General features: G+C 41.9%; 1 protein-coding gene across 1 annotated transcript in view; it reads right to left on the bottom strand.

The window, feature by feature from the left end:
* OPN5 (opsin 5) overlaps nt 1-14346 on the bottom strand; it is a 32560-nt gene extending 18214 nt beyond the window's left edge. Inside the window, exons 1-4 of the mRNA XM_068961127.1 lie at nt 14217-14346; nt 10113-10232; nt 3923-4093; nt 289-623 (exon numbers count right to left, since the gene is read on the bottom strand). Coding sequence (XP_068817228.1) covers nt 289-623; nt 3923-4093; nt 10113-10232; nt 14217-14346 — 756 coding nt within the window. The remainder of the gene's footprint in view (nt 1-288; nt 624-3922; nt 4094-10112; nt 10233-14216) is intronic.
* Nucleotides 14347-25140: the final 10794 nt, after the last annotated feature.

The following is a 25140-nucleotide window of genomic DNA, read 5'->3' as shown; positions in this document are numbered from 1 at the left end:
CTTACTGGTGAAATAATGTTTAAAAATTAATAATATCCTATTCAATAGAGGAAATAAGCCCCCAGTAGATCCATTGTATAAATTTGGTAGATATTAAAAGTGTGTGTAAATGAGACTGATAGAGACACAAGGGATACTACAAAGGTTTAAATAAATAAAAACCAAGTTCAAAAGGACATAAACAGAGGGCATTTGAAGTTCTCCCAGTCTTCAACATTCCCTAGCTTCTTCACCCTGTGAAGTTTTAATTGATTACAGAACATGTCTATAAATTATGACTGCAGTTACCTTGGTCAGTTTCACTTCCAGCACATGGCTGCTATGGATCCGACTGTCAAAATGAGCTACTTCTTTGGATGAGGACTTAACCTTGGCAATGATCTTCACATAAGAGAACACGATCACAGCCGTTGGGAGCAAGAGGCAGAAGAAGAGGATGTTCAGGATGAAAATCTGGCCCCCTACTGAGGCCTGGGCCAGCCACCAGTCCAGGGTGCAGGAAGTTCCGAAGGGCTCAGGTGCGTAGTCCCCCAGACCTACCAAGGGCATGGTGGTCCAGAAGGCAGCATAGGCCCAGATGACCGCCAGGCAGATGTAGGCGTGCTTTCTTTTCAGCCAAATCCCTGGAGGTGGAAGAAGAGCATTATCAGGATGTAATCTGCCCTCCACCCAGACACCTCCCCTCGACAGGTCAAATTCCACATCCAAAGAGTTGATCCATTGGATTCTGGGAGACGTGGTCAGTAACCAAAGCCGGAGGGAGAGTTGGGTGGAGGGAAGGAGAGCTCCAGAGCTTGGGCTCTTTTTCCAAGAGAATAAAACAGGAAGTGATTTCACAAGGAAGGTTTTCTCTAGGCGTCTGGGAGCCTTGGGAGGGAGACGTGACAAAAGCTGGGGAGAGGTGGCGGTAAAAAGATGAGAGGATGCTGAAGACGGTGGAAGATCTTGGGAAAATATCCAGAATGACCTTGGAGCTCTTATCCAGGATAAGAGGCTAACTGGCAGAATATACAAACGGAGCCCCAAAAAGCATGTGTTAAGGGTTCATCAGAGGTAGAGTCCTTTGGGGGAGAAATGAGAAGACACTGCTTGTGTCTTTAAAATATCCTTCTTCCAAAAAGCTTGTGTGCCTCTCACCTAAGAACTCGAGGAGTGGGGGTGGATGCCAGGGTCATGACCGAGTGGGGTAATGTCATAAGGGTTGGGTGAGAGCAGATTTTCACTCTTCCAATGTTATTAACACAACAGTCACACTCACAGCCAAAGGTGGAGAAGTGGGGAACCTAGGTAGAACATACCATGCTCTGCAAAAGTAATTCTGTGAAAATATTTTCAGAAAAACAAAGGAAAAAAAAAAAAAAAACTCCGTGTTTCAGCACTGGTTTCCGTTAGCCAAAAGATCATTCCAAGAGGCAGAAACAGTGCAGTCAGTTAAGGAAAGCTGTAACGCACTAGTGATCATTTTACAAAGTTCAATACCACCACCAAAGACAGGTCAGCCTGCTCTAGGGCTTCAGCCTCTACAGGAAGTTACCTCCATCCCATTTATTGCCTGGAACCCAAAGAGCCATAGAGGTGGCTCCTACCTGCCTTGGGTTTTGGTAGCAGAGAAGAAATATCAAATCATATTTAATAAAAGCCAAATGATTTCTTCAGCACAGACTCTGCTTAGCGTCACGTGAGGTCTGAGAAAATCAGAAGGGCCTAATCCTTCTCATTTCTAGTATTTGACCCGCTTCACGTAACCTTTCCAGACGTCAGTGTTCTTAGCAGTAAAATGGAGGAAATAAAAATCTACTGCTTACAGATTTCGCGAAGGGTGAAATGAACCATGCCAGGTCTCCTTTGCAAACTATGAAGGACTACGTTGACATGAATATTCACTCCTGTGTTTGTTTCATTTGGCACTAACAAGAAACGTAACAGATGGTTTCCTTCGTCTCTATTTTTTTTTCAAATAGACATCGTCATAAAATGCAAATCTCATGGACCCACCAGATAGGAGTAACAATCAGGTAGCCACGATATCTGTCAGCTCTTGGTTATCCATTATAACGCAGAAAACATTGGCACGGATAATTATATAAATTTACAGGAACGTGCATAAGCATATGTAGAAGCGTTTACGGTGAGGGTTGCTTGGTGAGGTGTTTTATACTTACATTCGGTTATGGTGAAAGGCTGTCAAGTACAGGAGGGAGTAGATTAGTAGATTGGTTCTGTGATGCTCCAGCAGTCAGAACTAGGACCAATGGGTGGAGGTTACTGGGAAGCAGTTTTGTCTCAATATAAGGAATAACATTGTAACAACCAGAGCAGACCAATCAGAGAATGGGCTGCCTTGTGCAGTAGTAAGCTCCCCGTCACTGGTCACTGGAATTACTCAAGAAGAGGCCAGGTGGCTGTCTGTCAGGGATGCCTTAAAACACTTTATCCCATTGCATGGGGGAAAGGTCTACATGGCCCTTTCTAATTCCAACATTCCAAGATACCGTGTGGAGGGTTTAATTGTGCAACAAATCAAATGATGAAACCAGACTATCGAGAATCAATCTTAGAAGAAGCTGGAAAGCATATACAGTTCCCACGGGAGTTGTGCCCTGCAGTGATTCTGGGGGGTGAGCAACATTATCTCTATATTGGACCCAAAGCCTGAAGTCAAGAAAATATTTAAAAAGCAGAGACATTGAGGTTTAGTATTCCTCAAATATCTTCAGGAAATTGAACTTTTTGCTTCTTCATCTGTAAAATCTATAGGTATATTTAAAATTTACTTGACATGATCAAAAATAAGTTTTTAGAAAAAAAATTGACTCTGATATCATCCGGAATAGGTATAATTGTATTTTTTGTATTTTATTGGAATTTTTGATTCAAGTTATTTCTGCTGCAGATTCTAAACTGTTAGAAAAAGCGATGTGAAATTTTTCTTAAAGATGAGCGCTGGATGGTGCACACATTGGACCATGACCCTATCCCCCACCCCAAACTCCTGTATATTTTGTTTTTAATTTAGGCTTGTAAACTTTTAAAATATAAAGAAAAATTCTACCCCATTGAGAGTGTCACATCAACTTGATCTTTTCCATTTTGGGCTCCAGGCCATGTTCTGTCTCCATGGTGACAATCACCAAGCTGATTGAGACTGATGAACAAAGCAGTGTAGCATGAACCAGTATCATTCTCTGGTTGCACCTAGTTCTCAATATTAAATTTAAAGGGCCAAATGTGTCTCTTTCGGGTTCAATAATTTTTCCAGAAGCCCAAGAAGCCAAAGTATTAAAAATTTATTTTTCCCATGTAGAATGGTCTTATCATTAAAATCTGATCACTAGACTCTGAAAGGGTGTTTATGGCTGGCTCACCCCTAACCGATTCTCTTACCCACTGCTCTTTCTACATACCAAGACCACAAAAAGAATGTTGGCTGGTATTTCGTATGTGTGTCCTTTCCTGCAGGCTCGGTTCTCTAACCTGGAGGAGAATTCCTCATCTCTGCAGCCACGGGGAGCCTGAGTGCTAAAGGAGAATCAGAAAAATCTTTCCATATAATTATACTTACTACTCGGGGAAACAGCTAAAACATCTTGGACCCAATATCCTTTCAGTGCATTTTATTTATTTTGCTTACATGGCATAACACAGTAAAAGCTTACACACTTTATACAAAGAGATGATACTCTCATAAAAGCATCGTAGCGAAACACCAGACATTCCTATAAAAAATAGCATTGAAAGAAACCTACATGGACACAGGTTCGAGTCTTTAAGCGTAAGTTAGAACAAGATAGGCTATGAGTAGAAATACTCCTAGTCTCTGAGTGTATTCATAATCTTTGTTTATTATCTCTGGGTAAAACATGTACCGCTCTGACAATCCACCTAGATTCGACTCTCAGGGAATAGAAACCTTCCTACTTACCATATGATAAATAGCAGATTTTCAGGTATCGGTCCAGGCTGACAGCAGTCATAGTGATAAGACTTCCACAGCCAAAGAAAAATCCAGCCCATCCATACCAGCGGCAGCCAATCCAGCCGAACACCCAGCGGTGACAGAAGCAAGAGATGATGGTGAACGGTTTGCCTACAACTAGAGCGCCAAGTGACTTGTCAAGGGACGTTCCCTCCGGTTAAACTCTACCCCGCCCATCCAACTCGATGTGGAGTCTTATCCTAGGCAGACAAGAGGGAGCTATTTTGGGAAACATTAGGTCCAATTTGTTTACAACCAGACCCAGATCTCTAGGATTTAAACTATTTATCCCTTTAGCCTTCATCAGCTTGTTTTGTTTGTTACTTTCTAGAAAGTAGTCTTCTATTTTAATTGACACCCTGCACCCTCCTTCTCCAATATATATTCCATCTCCCCCCTTCTTGAAGAGAACGGCTGAGGAAGCTTTCCAAAGCCTGTATCTGATCCACCTATCAAAAGAGGGTTCCCCAACCTTCATGCATTAGAAAACCCAAGTAACTGACATTCACAGCCTGCAAATGCTGGCCCCTTCCACCCTTCCCAGGAGTACCCTCCCTTGGTACACTGTTAGTTCAATCAAGTAACTCATCTTTATCGGGTGCTTTTATAAGCTAGACACACATCACCTCTAGCTGTCTACACAGCCCGTGCCATACTGCAACTAACTAGACTGAGCAGCTTCATCTCAGAGCTTTCTAATCCTGTTGGGTCTACAGTCCATTGTCAGTAGGGAAACCCAATGTAAAAGAGTTCTTGTTTTGTTCAACAAATAATTATTTAATGCTCATTATGTACATGGTGCTAGAGGACAATGTGGAGATCAAGATTAACAGATTCATTTTTAACAGAGGAGACCAAACAATAATTTGCAAGATACGATATGACGGAATGCTGGCTCATGCTGAGTGGTGGGAAGAAAAATGAAACAGAGGAAGGAGAGAGACAGAATCTGCTGTTTTCAATCAGATCAGGGAAGACCTCTCTGTGAGTGTGAGGTGTAGGTGGATGCTAAATCAGTGGCCCAGAACTCGAGCAAACGTTTAGAGGGAAAACATTCTAGGCAGGGCCAACAGCAAACTCAGAGTTTGAGCTAAGGGTCTGCTGGGTGGTGCTGCTGCTGCTGCTGCTGCTGCTAAGTCCCTTCAGTCGTGTCCGACTCTGTGCGACCCTAGAGACGGCAGCCCACCAGGCTCCCCTACCCCTGGGATTCTCCAGGCAAGAACGCTGGAGTGGGTTGCCATGTCCTTCTCCAATGCATGAAAGTGAAGAGTGAAAGTGAAGTCACTCAGTCGTGTCCGACTCTTAGCTACCCCATGGACTGCAGCCTACCAGGCTCCTCCACCCGTGGAATTTTCCAGGCAAGAGTACTGGAGTGGGTCGCCATGGGTGGTGCTAAAGGCAGCCAAAAAAGGCAATTGACAGTGACTTGATGGAGTACAGTAATGTCTGTTGTGTCTGGGATCCGTCAGCAAAACAGATATGTTAGGCTTCTGTCTAGAGTGGAGCCTTTAACAAACCTCTGGGATGTCATCTAGAACCTTTGGGATGTCAAAGCACTGTTTTACATTTTATTTATTTGTGTGTGTGTGTGTTTGTTTCTGGCTGCACTGGGTCCTTGTTTCTGTGTGCGGGCTTTTTCTAGTTGCAGAGCGTGGGGGCTACTTTCTAATTGCGGTGCTCAGGCTGCTCATTGCCATGGCGGCTCTAGAGCTCAGGGGCTCAGGAGTTGCCGCACACGGGCTTAGTTGACCCGAGGCATGTAGAATCTTCCCAGACCAGGGAACGAACCCATGTCCCCAGTGTAAGCAGGCATATTTTCAACCACTGGATCACCAAGGAAGTCCACGCCAAAGGGATTTGATGAATATTTTGGAAATGTCTCTCCCCAACCCCAGCTGCACATTACAATCACTGGAGGATTTTTTTGTTTTGTTTTGCTTTGCTTTGCTTAATTTTAAATATCAATGTCCAGAGCTCCACCTCCCAAATAATCTGATTTAATTTATCTCGAGAAAGCTAAGCCATTACAGTATATTTTTTATCTCCCCAGGTGATTGTGATACATATTCATGATTGAGAGCCATTGATATTTAAACAAGTATTAGTTGTGTAGATGAAACAAATCTGGTCTCTAGGATGTGTTTCTCAAGGTGCTTTATAATGAACATATTAAAGCAAGGAAAAGATTTAAAATACATAAACATTTTTTAAAAATAAACATTTTTAAGACTTATGGGAAGGAAAAAATGTATTGAGAGATATCCAGGGTTTCCCTGGTGGCTCAATGGTAAAGAATCTGCCTGCTGATGAAGGAGACAGAGGTTCAGTCCCTGATCCAGGAAGATTCCCTGTGCCTCAGACCAACGACTGAGCCTCTGCTCTTGAGGCCGTGCTCTGCAACAAGAAAAACCACTGCAATGAGAAGCCCGTGCCCCACAACTGGAGAGTAGCTCCTGCTCACTGCAACTAGAAAAAGCTCACACAGCAATGAAGACCCAGCATAGCCAAAAATGACTTAATTAAATTAAATTAATTAATTAAATTAAAAAAGAGAGAGATCCAGAGGTTGGGAAAAACTGTCTGAGTTGATCAGAGAAAACTAACCCATGTAAGAAAACGCTTCCTGGTGAATTATTCTAAGAGATATGCAGAGCAGGTGGTTTATACAATCCTAGAGCAGACCTGCGCGGTTGAAAGCATTTTCAATGGACCCGGCCAATTATGCGTGCTGTGTGCGCTCAGTCGCTTCAGTCATGTCTAATTCTTTGGGACCCTTTGGACCGTTGCCAGCCAGCTTCCTCTGTCCATGGGATTCTCCAGGAAAAAGTACTGGAGTGGATTGCCATGCCCTTCTCCGGGGGATCTTCCCTACCCAAGACTGAACCTGCATCTCCTGCATTTCAGGCAGAATCTTTACCCACTGAACTACCCGGGAACCCCAGACTAGTCTAATTCAACTGTAAGCGTCTGTCCGCTACAAATGAAGGATGTGGCTGAACTGGCCGGTTTCACTCAAGCATCTCTAGGGGGCAGCATGGTGAGCTGAACGGGAGCGCGATTATTCATGTTGCGACACCGCCATCGTGTGTCTAAATGGAAAATGGCACTCATTTTGTAGCCGCGCAAATCACCCCCAGGCGCATCTTAACCTATTTTCACAGAAAGGGGCCGGGTCTGTCATGCTCCTCTTAGTATGCATGTGTGTTTCCCAAAGAACTGACGATATTCAGCCTGTCCATGCTGAGAAAAGTCTTCCCAAATAACCAAGATCATCCAAACTCAGTAAGAGGGCAGCACATCCACGGCTGGGTGATAAATATTGACCCAGTGGATCAGCACTTACCCCTGAGCCATGTTTTTAGAGATTGGCAGAAGCAGAAAAATCTACTTACAAAGAGAGAAACAAATACCAGGAAATATTTTTTAAAGGATGCTTAGATGGGAAACTGCTAAAATATTTCTGGTGGAAAGATGAGTTGGTGTATGCTGCTGCCGCTGCTGCTGCTAAGTCGCTTCAGTCGTGTCCGACTCTGTGCGACCCCATAGACGTCAGCCCACCAGGCTCCGCCATCCCTGGGATTCTCCAGTTCAAACTCAATTTCCCCAATTCTAGTAACTTAAGACCACATGCTACGTAGCAGAAACTAGGGATCCAAAGACTTATTTGTGTGTATCTAGGCAACACTGCTGGCAAGAATACACAGAAGAACTGTACAAAAAAAGATCTTCACGACCCAGATAATCACGATGATGTGATCACTAATCTAGAGCCAGACATCTTGGAAGGTGAAGTCAAGTGGGCCTTAGAAAGCATCACTACGAACAAAGCTAGTGGAGGTGATGGAATTCCAATTGAGCTGTTTCAAATCCTGAAAGATGATGCTGTGAAAGTGCTGCACTCAATATGCCAGCAAATCTCAGCAGTGGCCACAGGACTGGAAAAGGTCAGTTTTCATTCCAATCCCAAAGAAAGGCAATGCCAAAGAATGCTCAAACTGCCGCACAATTGCACTCATCTCACATGCTAGTAAAGTAATGCTCAAAATTCTCCAAGCCAGGCTTCAGCAGTACGTGAACCATGAACTCCCTGATGTTCAAGCTGGTTTTAGAAAAGGCAGAGGAACCAGAGATCAAATTGCCAACATCTGCTGGATCATGGAAAAAGCAAGAGAGTTCCAGAAAAACATCTATTTCTGCTTTATTGACTATGCCAAAGCTTTTGACTGTGTGGATCACAACAAACTGTGGAAAATTATGAAAGAGATGGGAATACCAGACCACCTGACCTGCCTCTTGAGAAATCTGTATGCAGGTCAGGAAGCAACAGTTAGAACTGAACATGGAACAACAGACTGGTTCCAAATAGGAAAAGGAGTATGTCAAGGCTGTATATTGTCACCCTGCTTATTTAACTTCTATGCAGAGTACATCATGAGAAACGCTGGACTGGAAGAAACACAAGCTGGAATCAAGATTGCAGGGAGAAATATCAATAACCTCAGAGAGGCAGATGACACCACCCTTATGGCAGAAAGTGAAGAGGAGCTAAAAAGCCTCTTGCTGAAAGTGAAAGAGGAGAGCGAAAAAGTTGGCTTAAAGCTCAACATTCAGAAAACAAAGATCATGGCATCCGGTCCCATCACTTCATGGCAAATAGATGGGGAAACAGTGGAAACAGTGTCAGACTTTATTTTGGGGGGCTCCAAAATCACTGCTGATGGTGACTGCAGCCATGAGATTAAAAGACGCTTACTCCTTGGAAGAAAAGTTATGACCAACCTAGATAGTATATTCAAAAGCAGAGACATTACTTTGCCGACTAAGGTCCATCTAGTCAAGGCTATGGTTTTTCCTGTGGTCATGTATGGATGTGAGAGTTGGACTGTGAAGAAGGCTGAGCGCTGAAGAATTGATGTTTTTGAACTGTGGTGTTGGAGAAGACTCTTGAGAGTCCCTTGGACTGCAAGGAGATCCAACCAGTCCATTCTGAAGGACAGCCCTGGGATTTCTTTGGAAGGAATGATGCTAAAGCTGAAGCTCCAGTACTCTGGCCACCTCATGTGAAGAGTTGACTCATTGGAAAAGCCTCTGATGCTGGGAGGGATTGGGGGCAGGAGGAGAAGGGGATGACAGAGGATGAGATGGCTGGATGGCATCACAGACTCGATGGACATGAGTCTGAGTGAACTCTGGGAGCTGGTGATGGACAGGGAGGCCTGGTGTGCTGCAATTCATGGAGTCACAAAGAGTCGGACACGACTGAGCGACTGAACTGAACTACTGAGGCAACACTGGGATTGTACAGATGAACCCAAAAGGAGGTGACTTACCTCCAAATCATTCATCTTTGTAAAAATGAATTACAGTTAAAGACAAATTATCTTCCAGTTCCTCCTTGCTGGGTAATCAGAGAGGCCAAAAAAGCAAGAAATAAACGAGGGGTTCAAAATTTTGGCTGCATCACAAATTTACCTGGAAGCTTTAATTTTCTAATCCTAAATAACCTGATGTCAGAGTAACATTCTCAAGCATTAAATCAAAATTTCTGGGTATGAAACTCAGCCATAAGTTGTCGTTCTTGTTTTAAGTTCCCCAGGTGATATTTTTGTGCAGCCAAATTCAAGTGCTATTGAACTAAAAGTTTCCTATTCTTACACTCAGTCCCTACGCCACACTTAAGTACGTCATTACGAGGGCAGCCCTCCCACCTTCCTAGACCTAGACTCACCTCTCAGACTCATCTTTTAGCCTGAGACCTTACTCCCTTGATGCTTAACAGATTTCCATAAGAGTGGGAGAGTGTGACAGAGCTCAAAATAGTGATCTACAGCCTGTCTGTAAGTGTGTTTTTGGAATCATTTAGCCTCGTACCATATGAGGTATCTGAAGCATCATGTATCATTTCAAATTGTATCCTCAGCATGGAACATGCCTGGCACACTGAAAAGACTCAATACACCCTAAATGGTCAACCTCTATGGCCAGACACCACTCTGCTGACCCACCACAGATTCTGCAAAGATGACTTGTGAAAAGAGAAGCAAAAGAAGCTGAGGGTAGGGTGATCTGTGAGCCAGTGAGGACTTTATAACTGGGCACTGAAACCCTCAAAGGAGAAATGGCATGGCAGTGTTACCTGAAATCCCCAGATCACAGACTGCTAAATTGACAGTCATGATTTCCGCAGGTCTCAGCTTCTTTTTTCGTCTAGAAGACATATAAAGGACATACCCATTTCCAAACGTAGACAGAATCCCTACAAGGAAAAATAGAAATTTCCATCATTAAGACTAGGATTTAGAGCTCCCTCGGATATGAAACACTTCTCAATTTCAAAAACGGACACCATTGATTTAAGAGGGTAGTGAGAGGACTCTAAATAAAAATCTAAGTTAAGAAGATGAAATAAAAAGCATGAGGTGTACGTGACAGGCAAGGGATGGGTTGCCTCCAAAAAGGATAGGAGTCAGGGGTTATTAAACTGCACTTACCCAGAAAAAGGAACCACTGATTTCCCAGTGAAGCTCAGGAGGGTGAGGGAATCCCCATGGTCAGTACTTGTACTAGCCACTAGGATGGAGCATCTCCTTAGCCATCTTTAGAGTACTGGCTTTATAGAAAAACTCCTTCCCTCTGATGAGAAGGGTGAACCCCTTGGCTATCAGTAAATTCTGAAGACGAAGTGACCCAAACAAGCTGAGGTGCTTTCACTCTCCTTGTGGACTCCTGAGGGGGAACTGGCATTCAGGAGTGGCAGAGGCCAGATTAGGTTGGCACGGCCCCCTGCCAGGACAGGGTTCATCTCCTGGAGACATATCCAGGGCTTTCTGCATCCTGCGGACATGGACGTTGGGTGTCTGCCGCTGCTACTGGACTAGGCGTGGAGGGGAAGTGGGTGACGATCGGTATCATGGGCTCTCCCCCTCCCACCAAAGGGAGAGAAGGTGGCCGTCAACCCACCAACCTACCAACAATGGTATCCATGTGTTCCCACTTTTTAATATCCTTTTATTAATGACTGATCAGCTTTGGCATTACAATGATAACTGTTCAAAAGCTCTTGCAAACCCAGTTTAAATCCAAAAAGACCCAATCCCTACTGACTTTAGTGAAGAAAAGAATACACCTACTTCCATAGCTTAACATGTAGAGTAGATTTCTTCAGGAATTCTTGCTTCATAGCTGTGTATAAATGAGAATCTGGTACAGCTGCCTTTAGTAGTAAGGAATAAGGAGAGTATTAACAGGAGAAACCCAGATTTTTCTATCTTAACTTCTACTTCTCCACCACAATTCATTTGAGGGGCAGCCGTGTGTTTCACAGCTGGGTGTTTCAGCTGATGGTATGAAAACAGCAGGCACTAACTGCTTTGTGCTCTTAGGAAATTGTGAATTCCAGGCGTCAGAGCGGCCTTGTGGGCCATTACAACCTCTTTAGCTTTCTTAAGACAGAAGAGGCAAAAAATAGAAGAGACTGTGGAGATTCCAGAGCAAACCAACTGAAATGAAACCCAGGTCTCATTAAAGGGAACCAGCTAGCAAGGCACACTGGGAAATTAAAAAGTGACAACATGGCTGGAAAAATTCTAAACACGTGGCTTCTACTTCATATCCAAAAAGATTAAAAGCAGTAACTATGCATACGCATTTGATACACAAAGATCACTTAAACATCCTTTGTCTTTTTCTTCTCTTTTGAGAATACTGAATTTCTTACTTTTCCTTTCTTAAATTATTTTTACTACTGATTCATAAGGCTTCACCCAGTGCCCAAAGCTTATCAAAAAATAGTCAACTCTCTACAAGCTACATATAAGTTATTAATAGGGGAATATTAACAGAATACAAGCTTATTTTTAATGAGAGTTAAAGGAGAAGAAGATGAAGAAGGTAAAAGCTAAAGCAAGGGGGACTTTTTTGATGATGGCAGTCCTGACGCTTTCTATGAATACAAAAATGTCAGATCTTGTATATAGACCCTGGAACTGTTTCTAGGAAAAGAGCAGAGGATGGAAGTGGGTCTCTTGTTTATTTCTCCTCTATTCCAAACTCACATTATTTTTTCGTTTTCCTTAAGACTTCTAGTATTTCACAAGAATGTCACTCCACTGGTTCCTTAAAAGAATCCGGGCACATCCTTACACCTGTCCTAGAAGTGGGGGAATCAGGCACAGAACCAAGCCCAAAACTGGGTCAAGGATGAGTCCAGCCTCCCCTTCCCTCCAGCTGAATCTGGCTGCACCCTGAGCAGAGACCTGGGAACATACGTTTGGTCCCACCTTCGACTCCCTGAGTCATCTGAGGCTCCCTTTGTTCCCGGATTCTTTGGGGACCTCTTTTCCTGGCACCTCCTCAGCACTCCCACTTGAATATTACAGTAGATTTTCCTTCAGACCCCTAATCATCCTCTCTATTTTGTGTCATCTGGAGAAATCTGTCAGGTTACAGGTGCTACTTTGTAATTCATTCCTCACAACTGGTTGAGACAAATTCTATTTATAAGGTGTCTATTTTTCTGTCTTTTCTGATCACTGAAGGTACTTACGTTTAATAAAAATGCAATGTGGATTTTACTATCAGATAGTCTCTGCGTGGGCAGAGCAGTTTGCCCATTACATTCACAGCTGTGTTTCCAGCAACATAAAGAATGGGCACTTTGCCCATACAGTTGTATTTGAAAGGATGTGGAGGTCCATTTATAAGAAACAGAATTTAAGTCAGTATAAAAATAACTAATAACAAAACCAAGGACTCAGGAAAACCCTTTGCAGTAGAATTTCTAATTCAATTTCATTCATTCCTTTTCCTCAAGCACTGACCATAGAGGGGTCTCCAGACTTTTCTAATGAGTTTGGCTAATTTCAGGAGGTTAAATGAAAGTCTTAGCCAGTAATAAGTAGATGAGAGAGATGGGAGGAGGAAAGAAGGGAGACGAGAGAAAGAAAGAAATCGAGAAAGCTTGACCCAACATGTGAAAAGATTAAAGGCAGACATACCTAAAGATGTAACCCACCTGCACGCTGGTTACTCAAATTTAAAACAATGATTTTAAATGTAAGAAAAATATTACAGTTAAATCGAATTACCTAGACTGGTGCTGTCCAATAGAAATATAATGGAAACCAGAAATATGAGTCACATACATATTTAATTTTTTTCTGGTAGTCATATCGAGCAAAATAAAAATATTATATTTATTTTGAAAATATATTTATTTAACCTAATGGGTTAGCTGTGTGTGCTACGCTAAGTCGCTTCAGTTGTGCTCAACTCTGTACGACCCTACAGATTGTGGCCTGCCAGGCTCCTCTGTCGATGGGATTTTCCAGGCAAAAATCCTGGAGTGGATTGCCATGCCCTTCTCCAGGGGGTCTTCCCAAACCAGGGATCGAACCGGCGTCTCTTGGTCTCCTGCACTGAAAGGCAGGTTCTTTACCACTAGCACCACCTGTAGCCGATTGTTTAAAATTATTAATGAGCTATATTATATTATTTTTTCTGGTCCTGTGTTTTCAGTATCTGATTTCTATTTACACTACACACATCTCAATTTGGAGAAGTCAGAAGTACTGAGGAGCCACTCGCGGCCACCACGCTGGATGCCAAAGCCAGTAAGAAGACGCACCACGTTGTGAATCAGGCACACAGACTTTAGACCCTGGACTGACTTCCACTTATTATTCAGACATTTTTTCAACTCTCACCAAAATCACTTGGTGATGCTATCATGGCCAGACTTGACTTTAGGTGAAGCAAACTCAGTGTGATCCTCCTGACGGTAGCATGGGGACAGAGTTCCCTCCGTTGCAAAAAACAGAGGCTAAACTAGATGCATTCTAAGGTCCATTTTGAGCCTATACTCTTATCATCACATCAAGAACACTTTTCAAAAAGTAAAAGCACTCTATTTTAAATAAGATCTCCTTATCATTAATTTTATTATTTGGTAGACAAACCTACTACCAAAGCAATCAAAATGAAATAGTCTCAAGATAAAGTATTTTGCTGTAAAGCTTCTTGGATTATCGAGGGAATATTTATCCCTAATAAGAAAGATAATGGAGTCATTTCTATGAAACATATAAATATGGCCGGATGCCACCCGTTTTTCCTGCTTCCTCCCACTCTTCATCACAAAATATTCACTTAAGTGTTTGCATCTTTGTGCAAAGTCAACATAGCAGCCTGTGAATTTTCTAGATGCAGCCTTTGCACGGAGAAAGAAAACAAGGAAACTTACCAATGATTGTTAAGTAAAAGCCAGCCACTAAATCCGCTTCCCAGGAAAGCTTGGAAGCAAAGGGATCCCCATCGCGAAGATAAGGCGGCCGGCGCTCGTCCGGGGGTGGGGCCGTGTGGTTCAAAGCCATGCTCTCCTCCAGCGCAGCGGTCTGAAAGGCAGACGCCTGCAGGTCACAACAGCCCAGAAGAAGCCCGCCCGACCCATCTCACGGCAGTGCCCCCAGCTTTAAAATGAAAATCAAGTTCGCAGGGTCATGCTTGAGTCTCTAATAAGTGGTGAACACTTGAGCGTTTTTCTTCCAGTATCCACATTTGTCAATATTCAATTCTCCAATGTGTAGGTTATCCAAGTGTATGTTATTTCTTTCCCACAGCCACCCAGTTTGTGCCACTTCACACCCTCCTTGGGTGAATAAGAGGCTGAAGGCCAAATCTCATCCATTTTACTGCTTCTGGCAATTTTTTTTAACTTTTAAACTTTTTACTTTATATTAGAATATAGCAGATTAATAATGTAGTGAGAGTTTCAGGTGGAGAGCAAAAGGACCCAGCCAAACATAGACTATCCATTCTCCTTGAAACTCCCTTCCCATCCAGGCTGCCACATAAGGTTGCTTCTCACAATTCTTGTAAAGGTCTGAGCCAAGAAAAGATGTTGTATGGATACACACACACATATACACACACACATGACATATTTAATCAATATTTATTAAAATACTATCAATATATAAAATATTTTAATTTGCCAGAGTACAGTGGGTTTTTAATTTATCCAAATTGCCCAGAGGAGCATCTCTGTCAGTTATATGTTCAGTGAGCTTCAGAATTTTTCTAAAAGAAAAAATAGTTATTGATTATTAGAGCATTGAATACAAAGGGACATAGAATCTTCACTAAATGAAGTTAAGAACTAAAAGATTGTCGGGAAAGGAACAGAAAAAAAATATTTTACAAAGTAATAAAATTTAAAGCTGAGTTATTTAAAAACAAAATATCTTTCAACATTAGACCGTTTAGAAACAAGCTCCATTTTGGTTGTAATTGGTGCAGTGATAAAGAATCAGCCTGCCAGTGCGGGAGACCCGGATTCAATCCCTGGGTCGGGAAGATCCCCTGGAGAAGGAAATGGCAATGCACTTCAGTATTTTTGCCTGGAAAATCCCATGGACAGAGGAGCCTGGCAGGCTACAGTCCATGGGGTCACAAAGAGTCAGACATGACTGAGTAATTAAACAGCAACAACACTAGGCTCATCCACAGGCAGATTTGAGTTTCAAGTTTCTTAAAGCAGAAAGCAACTCCATTATTGCCCACCCCCACCCCTTCCAATCCATTCTCTAAATCCACTGTTTGCTATAGAAATACCATATAGCAGTGCAAATGCTTCTGTGAAAAGTCTGATATTTCAGGGAAGATGCCAAGAGTTGCAAAAGAAACCGCCTATCTAAAAGTGAAGAATAAAATAAATGACTGCTCAAGACACCCCCCCTTGATTTATGATTCTATGCAAAGATTTTAAAAAAAAACAAAACCTCTTGGAGTAAATTGTATGTCATTAATCACATTATTCGTATTCAGATATTCCTTTGAGCAATAAAATATACTCTGGCACCTTCACATTTGCTACTTAATGGTCTTTTGCCCATGAATAATGCTTCTTAAAACTGTTCTCATAACAGCTTACTATAGAAAAGTCTAAAAACATCCCCACTCATCACCTGTAAAAGTCTTCAATATTTTTTGAGTTACTAGCATTGACCTCTATGATTTCACAATAAAAATTAAGAGGTAACTTGAGATGGAGCCAGACCCACGTTCTCCTGTCTAAACTGAATGGATTTACAAATGACTATTTAGCAGATATGGAAAAGAGAATGGCGAATCGTCACCTACTAAAAGGAAGTAAACACTATCAATCAGTATCAAGGATGATGATTTAATTCTATCCAACTTTATCCGGTCTTAGAATTATCTTCAAAGAATGTTAGGCCGCAAATTTCTCTCTGACCTGCTAAATTGTCACTGTTTAAGGCAGGAGGTAGCATGGACATTGTAGATAGCTACTTATACTAGGATCTGAAAGTGTTCTTCCCAAAATGGGCTTCCCTACTGGGCTGCTCTTTTTTTTTTGCCTGAAGGCTTTATCAACCTCACATTTATTTATAAGTATATACCATCTGAGGGGCTTCCCAGATGGCACAATGGTAAAGAATCCACCTGCCAATGCAGGAGGCTCAAGAGACACAGGTTCAATCCCTGGGTTGGGAAGATCCTCTGGAGTAGGAAATGGCAACCCACTCCAGTATTCTTGCTTGGCAAACTCCATGGACAGAGGAGTCTTGTTGGCTACAATCCTTGGGATCCCAAAAAGTTGGACATGACTGAGCACGCAGGTATGCACATGTATTATCTGAGAAAATAAGATGTGACTCTGTCAGCATCCATGAAATCTTTAACGTCAAGGAGTTTATGAAATGGGTTACTTGGTACCCAGTAGCAGCCAGTGGAGCTGAAAATAAGTGAGATATGGTAACATCAATTATGGCGCAAAGGAGGATGGAAACATGGTAACGCGTGGTGATGCTTGAAAGAACACGGAAGGCCATGAAATATCCAGAAAGTGAACAAAGAAGCACCCAAGAGTTAGGGAAAGGACGTCAAAGCAAGAAGAGCAGCAAGAATTGACAATATTCAACTTCTAGAGGTCAAATTTCTTCTCATGAAGCCTGATATAATGTAAGCAAGGAAGCACAGATTTTAAAATCCTGTAAGTCCAATGGAAGGCTTATCTAGGTCATTGTCAAGTGGGTGTTGGCCCATTTTTACTACTGTCTTCAAAGGTTACCCACAATAGGCCTAGAAGACAAAAGGTCTGTGGTTAAATTCAATTTAACCTCAATTCCAAAACTATGATGAACCAAAGTGGTGAAAGCAGATGGACACGCTCATCTTGTCCTTGATCTTAGAGGAAATTCTTTCAGTTTTTCATTATTGAGGATAATGTTTGCCATGGGTTTTCCATATATGGCCTTTAAAGGCAATGGCACCCCACTCCAGTACTCTTGCCTGGAAAATCCCATGGACAGAGGAGCCTGGTGTCGCGAAGAGTCAGACACAACTGAGCAACTTCACTTTCACTTTTCACTTTCATGCATTGGAGAAGGAAATGGCAACCCACTCCAGTGTTCTTGCCAGGAGAATCCCAGGGACAGGGGAGCCTGGTGGGCTGCTGTCTATGGGGTTGCATAGAGTCGGACACGACTGAAGAGACTTAGCAGCAGCAGCAGTAGCAGCAGATTCCCTCTAGCCCACTTTCTAGAGAGTTCTTATCATAAATAAGTGTCGAATTTTGTCAAAAACTTTTAAAAGAATTCCTATAGATGAAAAATACACACACACACACACACACACACACACACACACATTGATTCCAGAAATGTGTGCCCCTCACTAGGCTGGAGTTTTGCAGTAAGAGGCCAAAAACTAGAGATCAAACTTCCTTATAGTTCAGCCCCAATGACCAGCCAGCCTGGGCCCCTCATTGTAAGCAGGGAGACCACTACTAAAGATGTGGGGGTGGAATTTTCCTTGCCTGCTTTGTTCTCACCTCTCTGCTGCCCTCTTCAATCTCAGGCTCTGCCTTTCCCACTGGAGACCCACAGTGCCTTATGCCATCACCCCCACCCTATCCTTTCCTGTCAAATTCTCCTCTAAAAAATTGGAGTTGACACATGTGGTTGACATAGGAGAGTGTTCACAATATATTTGGTGGGGAAGAAAAAAACTATCAAAGACTTATGAAAATTTGTGTCTGACTCTTTGCGACCCCATGGACTGTAGCCTACCAGACTCCTCTGTCCATGGGATTTTCCTGGCAATAGTACTGGAGTGGATTGCCATTTCCTTCTCCAAGGGATCTTCCCAACCCAGGGATCGAACCCAGGTCTTCCGCATCATAGACAGACGCTTTACCATCTGAGCCAGCAGGGAAGTCAGAGAAAAAATAGAAAGATATATATCGAGGGGTTATATTTTTTTATTATGAATTGTGGTAGTATTGTTACTACGCATAGTGATATTAGGAGGAATTTTTCCTCTACTTTTTATTTGAGATCACTTGATGATATATTCATTTTCTAATTATGTATCGGGGTATGTTACTTTTGTAATATGTATTATCTATATTTTAATATAGGAGTTGTTACAGATTATTTGTGAAATTTGTGAAAATTTTACACCCATTCATTCATATAAACATTTACAAACTACAAGCTGTATGGTAGGCCTCTACTGAGTTCATGAGTCCCTTCCCTTGGGACTTTGTCATTAAGGTGGGGGGGGGTGGGCCTCGCTGGAGCTGAGTTAGATTTTTCTGCAAAAGACTCTACTCATAGCCCTGAAATCTCACCACACACAGGGAGCAACTCACATCTCTACCCCTGATCTGTGCCTAGCACTGGCCTGAATGTGTGTCAGCCACAGGTCTAAGACCCAGGAGACACCTTGGGAATTTTCTCTCCATTTCTTGAGTCTCTTCTTGCTCACTGAGTGTTCTGCAAATTTAATGAGCTTAAACCGTGCTCTTCATAGCGATTTTTTTTTCTGCGTCAGCAGCTGCAGAAGCTTAATGTGCATCAGGCAGTGATAATACTCATAGTAATATGTTGTAAACCACATCTGTACCCTAGTGAAGCAATTTGGATGATTCTGGCATCCTTGTATTAAGGATATGGTATTTTTGTTTTCTATATGCATAAAGAAGGACCCTGCAAGAGCTTCAACAAAGTGGCAATCAAGAAAAAAATAATAATAATGTGGGAGCTCAAACAACCCCAATCCAGGTCTCCGGAGAGGTAACCTTTGTAAGTTAGTTAAGTGTTAATGAGATCCTTGCCTTCTCTACAGGAGAAATATTCACAGCCACAAAGAAAACTAGTGATCAGCTGAGGTTGGCTGTCAAACAGAAATGCACATAACACCCTTCAGATTTCCCTGTCATCGTTCAATATGATGCTAGAGAAGAAAAGAGTCTTTTTTTTGACCCACTTAAGACAAGAAGCATAAGGAAGACAGGGATAGAGGAAAAGAGAGGAAGTGAAGGCGGGAAAAGGAAGCAAAGAATATTTTCTGCTGCAGAACCAAACCAGCAAGAGAGCAATCAATTCAACTCAATAGCTCCTAAGCCATGTAAAAAGGGGGCTGAGTTGTCTGTTGAGAATAATAACCTTCGAGTCAATTTATTCCAAGCAGTTCAGCTTGAAGCAAATTGACAAATCTAAGGCAATGGGAAGATTGTAAGCCATAGAAGTCTGCTTTAATACTGTCTTAAATCATTTGTCTTAACTTTTTGTGTGTCAGCTGTCACATAATTCCCAATTCAACTATCTCTCCACTTCTGAACTTCTAAGTAATGAGTTTGAAATTAATTTATCCCACATTCTCTCCAAACCACTTTTCCCAGGCAAAAGGCAGTACAAATTTCATGTAAGAATGACTATTTTAATTCCCAGCTCTCAGTACTTCTCATTCTCAGAACAAGAGTCCCCACCTACTCAATACAAGTACCAGACAACATTGTCCAACTCTGGCTTGAGGCACATTTGCCTCTTTCTTTGCCTGGGGTAGTCCTATCCTCTCTACCTTAGATCTCTTCCTAAGGAAGCAATCAAAGAGCCCAGACCTCTGCAGATTATCAAGGCAGGCATTGTCTCAACAGCATACAGGAAAATGTAAGCCCCAGAGGGGACGCTAAAACCTCAGGACCCCTACTGGCATCATGATAGGACACCAGGTCCGCAAACCCTTGTCAAGTGGGGAATAGTTTTGTCCATACCCTCACAGTGAACATTTTATTTCCTCCCCCCAGCTCTTAAACTCTAGGATAAAAAGAACCTTGGGCAAAATAAAATGGCTTTGAAAAAGGGATACAAAATCCCCTGCTTCCTTTCCAAATTCACGTCCTGCAGGCTCTGAGCTCATCCGACTCTCCACATCTGATCGTGTAGCTGAGATTCCTATTGACGACGTTGCCCTCAGGAATAGTAATGGCCAACATGAAGCACATGCGGAATCTTCAGCAAATGAATCTATTCATATTCCTTTGAGAAGAAATCAGCCATACCACATGAGGGTTAAAGAAAACTGGGAGGAACAAACTGGCTAGACACACAGTTACTTTGACAGGAAATTCGGAGGGCTTCAGACAGATCCGAAACTGTAATTTTACTGCAATCTCTCATTGTTCTACTGTTCTTCCTTGTTGCATTCCAGACCCAATATTCTGTTTCTGCAATGCCTTTAAGCATAAGTTGATAAGCATTAGTTGATAGATTTCACCCTAAACTCAACAAGAGGGCAAAAAAAAAAAAAATCCAGTTCGCTTCATCAATTACACAGTGGCATTCAGCATAAAGAGTCAGACAGAACGTCTCTAACTTGCTCCTAGTTCTTACAACCCCAAAGAGAAAGGAGAGACGTCCCCTACAAGTGAATTAAGAACCGCAGTCTCTGTGTCAGCCTCGGCCATCCTTATCATTCCCTTTAACTAACCATTCAACTCAAATGTCCTATTTTCCCAACAAACATCTTAGAATTTTTTGTTTCTTCATATTTTTTCCCCCTTGTTAAAACTCACCAATTTAAGGGCCTGCCAAAAAGAAATGTCTTTCCCTGGGCTTCTCGGGCTGGGTTTGCTCAGATCTTGCAATGTCTTCCTATTGGCTCTTTCCAAAACACTAGGTACTCTCCCCTCCAGCTGATTTTAAACAGTATCAAGTGAAGGTACTCATTTTCTAGACTTTCCTGCTCTCTCCACCCCTCTGCTGAAAGGACCAATCATATCTTTGGAAAAAATAATCTCATTTTATTGAATTATTGAGAAGAGATGTAATTTTTGGAAGCTTAACTTATTGGTGATTAAAAACCTAGCAGCAGCTACTGGGCCCAGATATTGATCAGAAACTAGAATAACGCTATTTGCTGACTGTACTTTAAAACACCATATGCTTGCTTTTTTATTTCCAGATTTTAAAATCTCAGATTACTATTTAAGACCAAGAATTAAATCCTAGAGCTTTTTATTAATTGTCTTCTTAGCTTTTTTAAAAACATCAAAGCACACTCTCTTCAATTACCTAACATAACTTCCTGAAGGAGAGCACAAAAATAGAAAAAGAGAAGCTCACATATAATTTTTAAAGCATAAACCTTAACGCTTTGTCCTGACCTGGTTTACAGCTCTAAAGTTTTACAAAATTAAAGTCGAGGATTTTTGCTTTCTGTGGTTAAGCATCTATGGGATCCTAGCGTGGATCAGATATTCTTCGCACAACTGGAACTGTGTCTAGTGTCCCACATGCCTTGTTCCATTACAGCTCCACAACAATAATTTTCTGTCAATAAGAATACTGAGATTGGGGATTCCCTTATGGCTCAGCGGTAGAGAATTTGCCTGCCAATGCAGGAGGCACTGGTTCGATCCCTGGTCCAGGAAGTTCCCACATGCCTCGGAGCAACTAAGCCCGTGCATGACAACTGTTGAGGCTGTGCTCCAGAGCCCGGGAGTCACAGCTGCTGAAGCCCACGCGCCCTAAAGCCTGTGCTGCGCAACAAGAGATGCCACTGCAATGAGAAGCTCTCGCACCAAAACTAGAGAGGAGCCCCTGCTCACCGCAACTAGAGAAAAGGCCACACAGCAGTGAAGACCCAGCAGAGCCAAAAAATAAAATAAATGAGAAATAAATTTAAAAAAAGAATACTGAGATTTAGAGAAATTCAGCAGCTCATGCGAAGTTATACTGCTCAACTCCTAGTAGAATCTCATTAAAAACTTGTGGACTAAATCAACGAACAAATATTTAACCCACACAGAACACTGTTTCAAATATGTTTTCACGGACAAAGGGGAGAAATTATATGTATAATAAAGGGGAAGAAAAGGGTATGTGTCAATAAACACAGTCATTTCAGGCAAGTCTCCTAAAAAATAAGACTATTTCAGAGCAGTCCCAAAAAGAAATGTTCCCAGAATTTCCAATATAATCTCGATTTTAAGTATTCTATCCTGTCAACACAATAATTGTGCTTTTTCAATCATGAGATCCCATTTTTTAATTTCAGACTTATTGAGGTATAACTGACACACAAAATTATAAGATATTTTAAGTGTACATCATGATGATTTAACATACATTGTGAAAGGATTTCCTTCCATTGAGTTAATTAACACATTCCTTGCTTTATATATTTATCTCTGGTTTGTATTTTTTTGTTTGTTTGTTTTTTGGTGAGAACATTTAACTTACATTCTCTTAGTAAATTTCTATTATATAATACAATGTTAGATTTCAATCAATTACAGTCACCATGTTATATGTTAGAGGTTCAGATCTTATTCATCTTATCACTAAAAGTTTCTACCTTTTTACCAAACTCTCTCTATTTCCACCAGCTTCCAGCCTCGGCAATCCCTTTTCTACTCTCTGTTTCTATCAGTTTGACCTTTTCTTTCTTTAATATTCCATATATAATGATATCATGCAATAGTTGTCTCTCTCTGGCTTATTTCACAAAACAGAATGCCCTCAGTTCAATTCAGTCACTCAGTCGTGTCTGACTCTTTGTGACCCCATGAACTGCAGCACGCCAGGCCTCCCTGTCCATCACCAACTCCTGGAGTTTACTCAGACTAATGTCCATTGAGTCAATAATGATATCTAACCATCTCATTCTCTGTTGTCCCCTTCTCCTTCTGCCTTCAATCTTTTCCAGCATCAGTATCTTCCAGTGTGTCAGTTCTTTGGATCAGGTGGCCAAAGTATTGGAGTTTCAGCTGCAGCATCAGTCCTTCCAGTGAATATTCAGGGATGATTTCCTTTAGAATTGATTTGTTGGGTCTCCTTGCAGTCCAAGGGACTTTCAAGAGTCTTCTCCAACACCACAGTTCAAAAGCATCAGTTCTTCAGCACTCAGCTTTCTTTATAGTCCAATTCTCACATTCATACACAACTACTAGAAAAACCATAACGTTGACTAGATAGACCTTTGCTGATAAAGTAATGTCTCTGCTTTTCAGTATGTTGTCTAGGTTGGTCATAGCTTTTCTTCCAAGGAGTAAGCATCTTTTAATTTCATGGGTGCAATCACAATCTGCAGTGATTTTGGAGTCCCCAAAAATAAAGCCTCTCACTGTTTCCATTGTTTCCCCACCTATTTGCCATGAAGTGATGGAACTGGATGCCATGATCTTAGTTTTCTGAATGTTCAGTTTTAAGTCAACTTCTTTACTCTCCTCTTTCACTTTCATCAAGAGGCTCTGTAGTTCTTCTTCACTTTCTGCCATAAGGGTGGTGTCATCTGCATATCTGAGGTTATTGATATTTCTCCCGGCAATCTTGATTCCAGCTTCTGCTTCTTCCAGCCCTGCATTTCTCATGATGTACTCTGAATATAAGTTAAATAAGCAGGGTGACAATATACAGCCTTGACGTACTCCTTTCCCAATTTGGAACCAGTCTGTTGTTCCATGTCCAGTTCTAACTGTTGCTTCTTGACCTGCATACAGATTTCTCAGGAGGCAGGTCAGGTGGTCTGATATTCCCATCTCTTTCATAATTTTCCACAGTTTGTTGTGATCCACACAGTCAAAAGCTTTGGCATAGTCAATGCAGCAGAAGTAGACATTTTTCTGGAACTCTCTTGCTCTTTTGATGATTCAATGGATGTTGGCAATTTGGTCTCTGGTTCCTCTGCCTTTTCTAAATCCAGCTTGAACATCTGGAATTTCATGGTTGATGTACTGTTGAAGCCTGGCTTAGAGAATTTTGAGCATTACTTTACTAGCATGTGAGATGAGTGCAATTGTGCAGTAGTTTGAGCATTCTTTGGCATTGCCCTTTTTTGGGATTGGAATGAAAACTGACCTTTTCCAGTCCTGTGGCCGCTGCTGAGTTTTCCAAATTTGCTGGCATATTGAGTGCAGCACTTTCACAGCATCATCTTTCAGGATTTGAAATTGCTCAACTGGAATTCCATCACCGCTGCTAGCTTTGTTCGTAGTGATGCTTCCTAAGGCCTGCCTGACTTCACACTCCAGGATGTCTGGCTCTAGGTGGGTGATCACACCATCGTGATTATCTGGGTCATGAAGATCTTTTCTGTATAGTTCTTCTATGTATTCTCGCCACCTCTTCTTAAAATCCTCTGCTTCTGTTAGGTCCATACCATTTCTGCCCTTTTTTGCGCCCATCGTTGGTATCTATAATTTTCTTGAAGAGATCTCTAGTCTTTCCCATTCCATTGTCTTCCTCTATTTCTTTGCATTGATCACTGAGGAAGGCTTTTTTATCTCTCCTTGCTATTCTTTGGAACTCTGCATTCAGATGGATATATCTTTCCTTTCTCCTTTGCCTTTAGCTTCTTTTCTTTTCTCAGCTATTTGTAAGGCCTCCTCAGACAACCACTTTGCATTTCTTTTTCTGGGGGATGGTCTTGATCACTGTGTCCTATACAATGTCATGAACCTCCATCCATAGTTCTTCAGACACTCTGTCAATCAGATCTAATCCCTTGAATCTGTTTGTCCCTTCCACTGTATAATCATAAGGGATTTGATTTAGGTCATACCTGAATGGCCTAGTGGTTTTCCCTACTTTCTTCAATTTAAGTCTGAATTTGGCAGTAAGGAGTTCATGATCTGAGCCACAGTCAGCTCCCAGTCTTGTTTCTGCTGACTGTATGGAGCTTCTCCATCTTTGGCTGCACAGAATACAATCAATCTGATTTCAATATTGACCATCTGGTGATGTCCATGTGTAAAGTCTTCTCTTGTGTTGTTGGAAGAGGGTGTTTGCTATGACCAGTGCATTCTCTTGGCAAAACTTTGTTAGCCTTTGCCCTGCTTCATTTTGTACTCCAAGGCC

This window comes from Capricornis sumatraensis, chromosome 22 (assembly GCF_032405125.1).
Source record: "Capricornis sumatraensis isolate serow.1 chromosome 22, serow.2, whole genome shotgun sequence".
NCBI lineage: Eukaryota > Metazoa > Chordata > Mammalia > Artiodactyla > Bovidae > Capricornis > Capricornis sumatraensis.
This window is presented reverse-complemented; position numbering and strand designations above follow the sequence as displayed.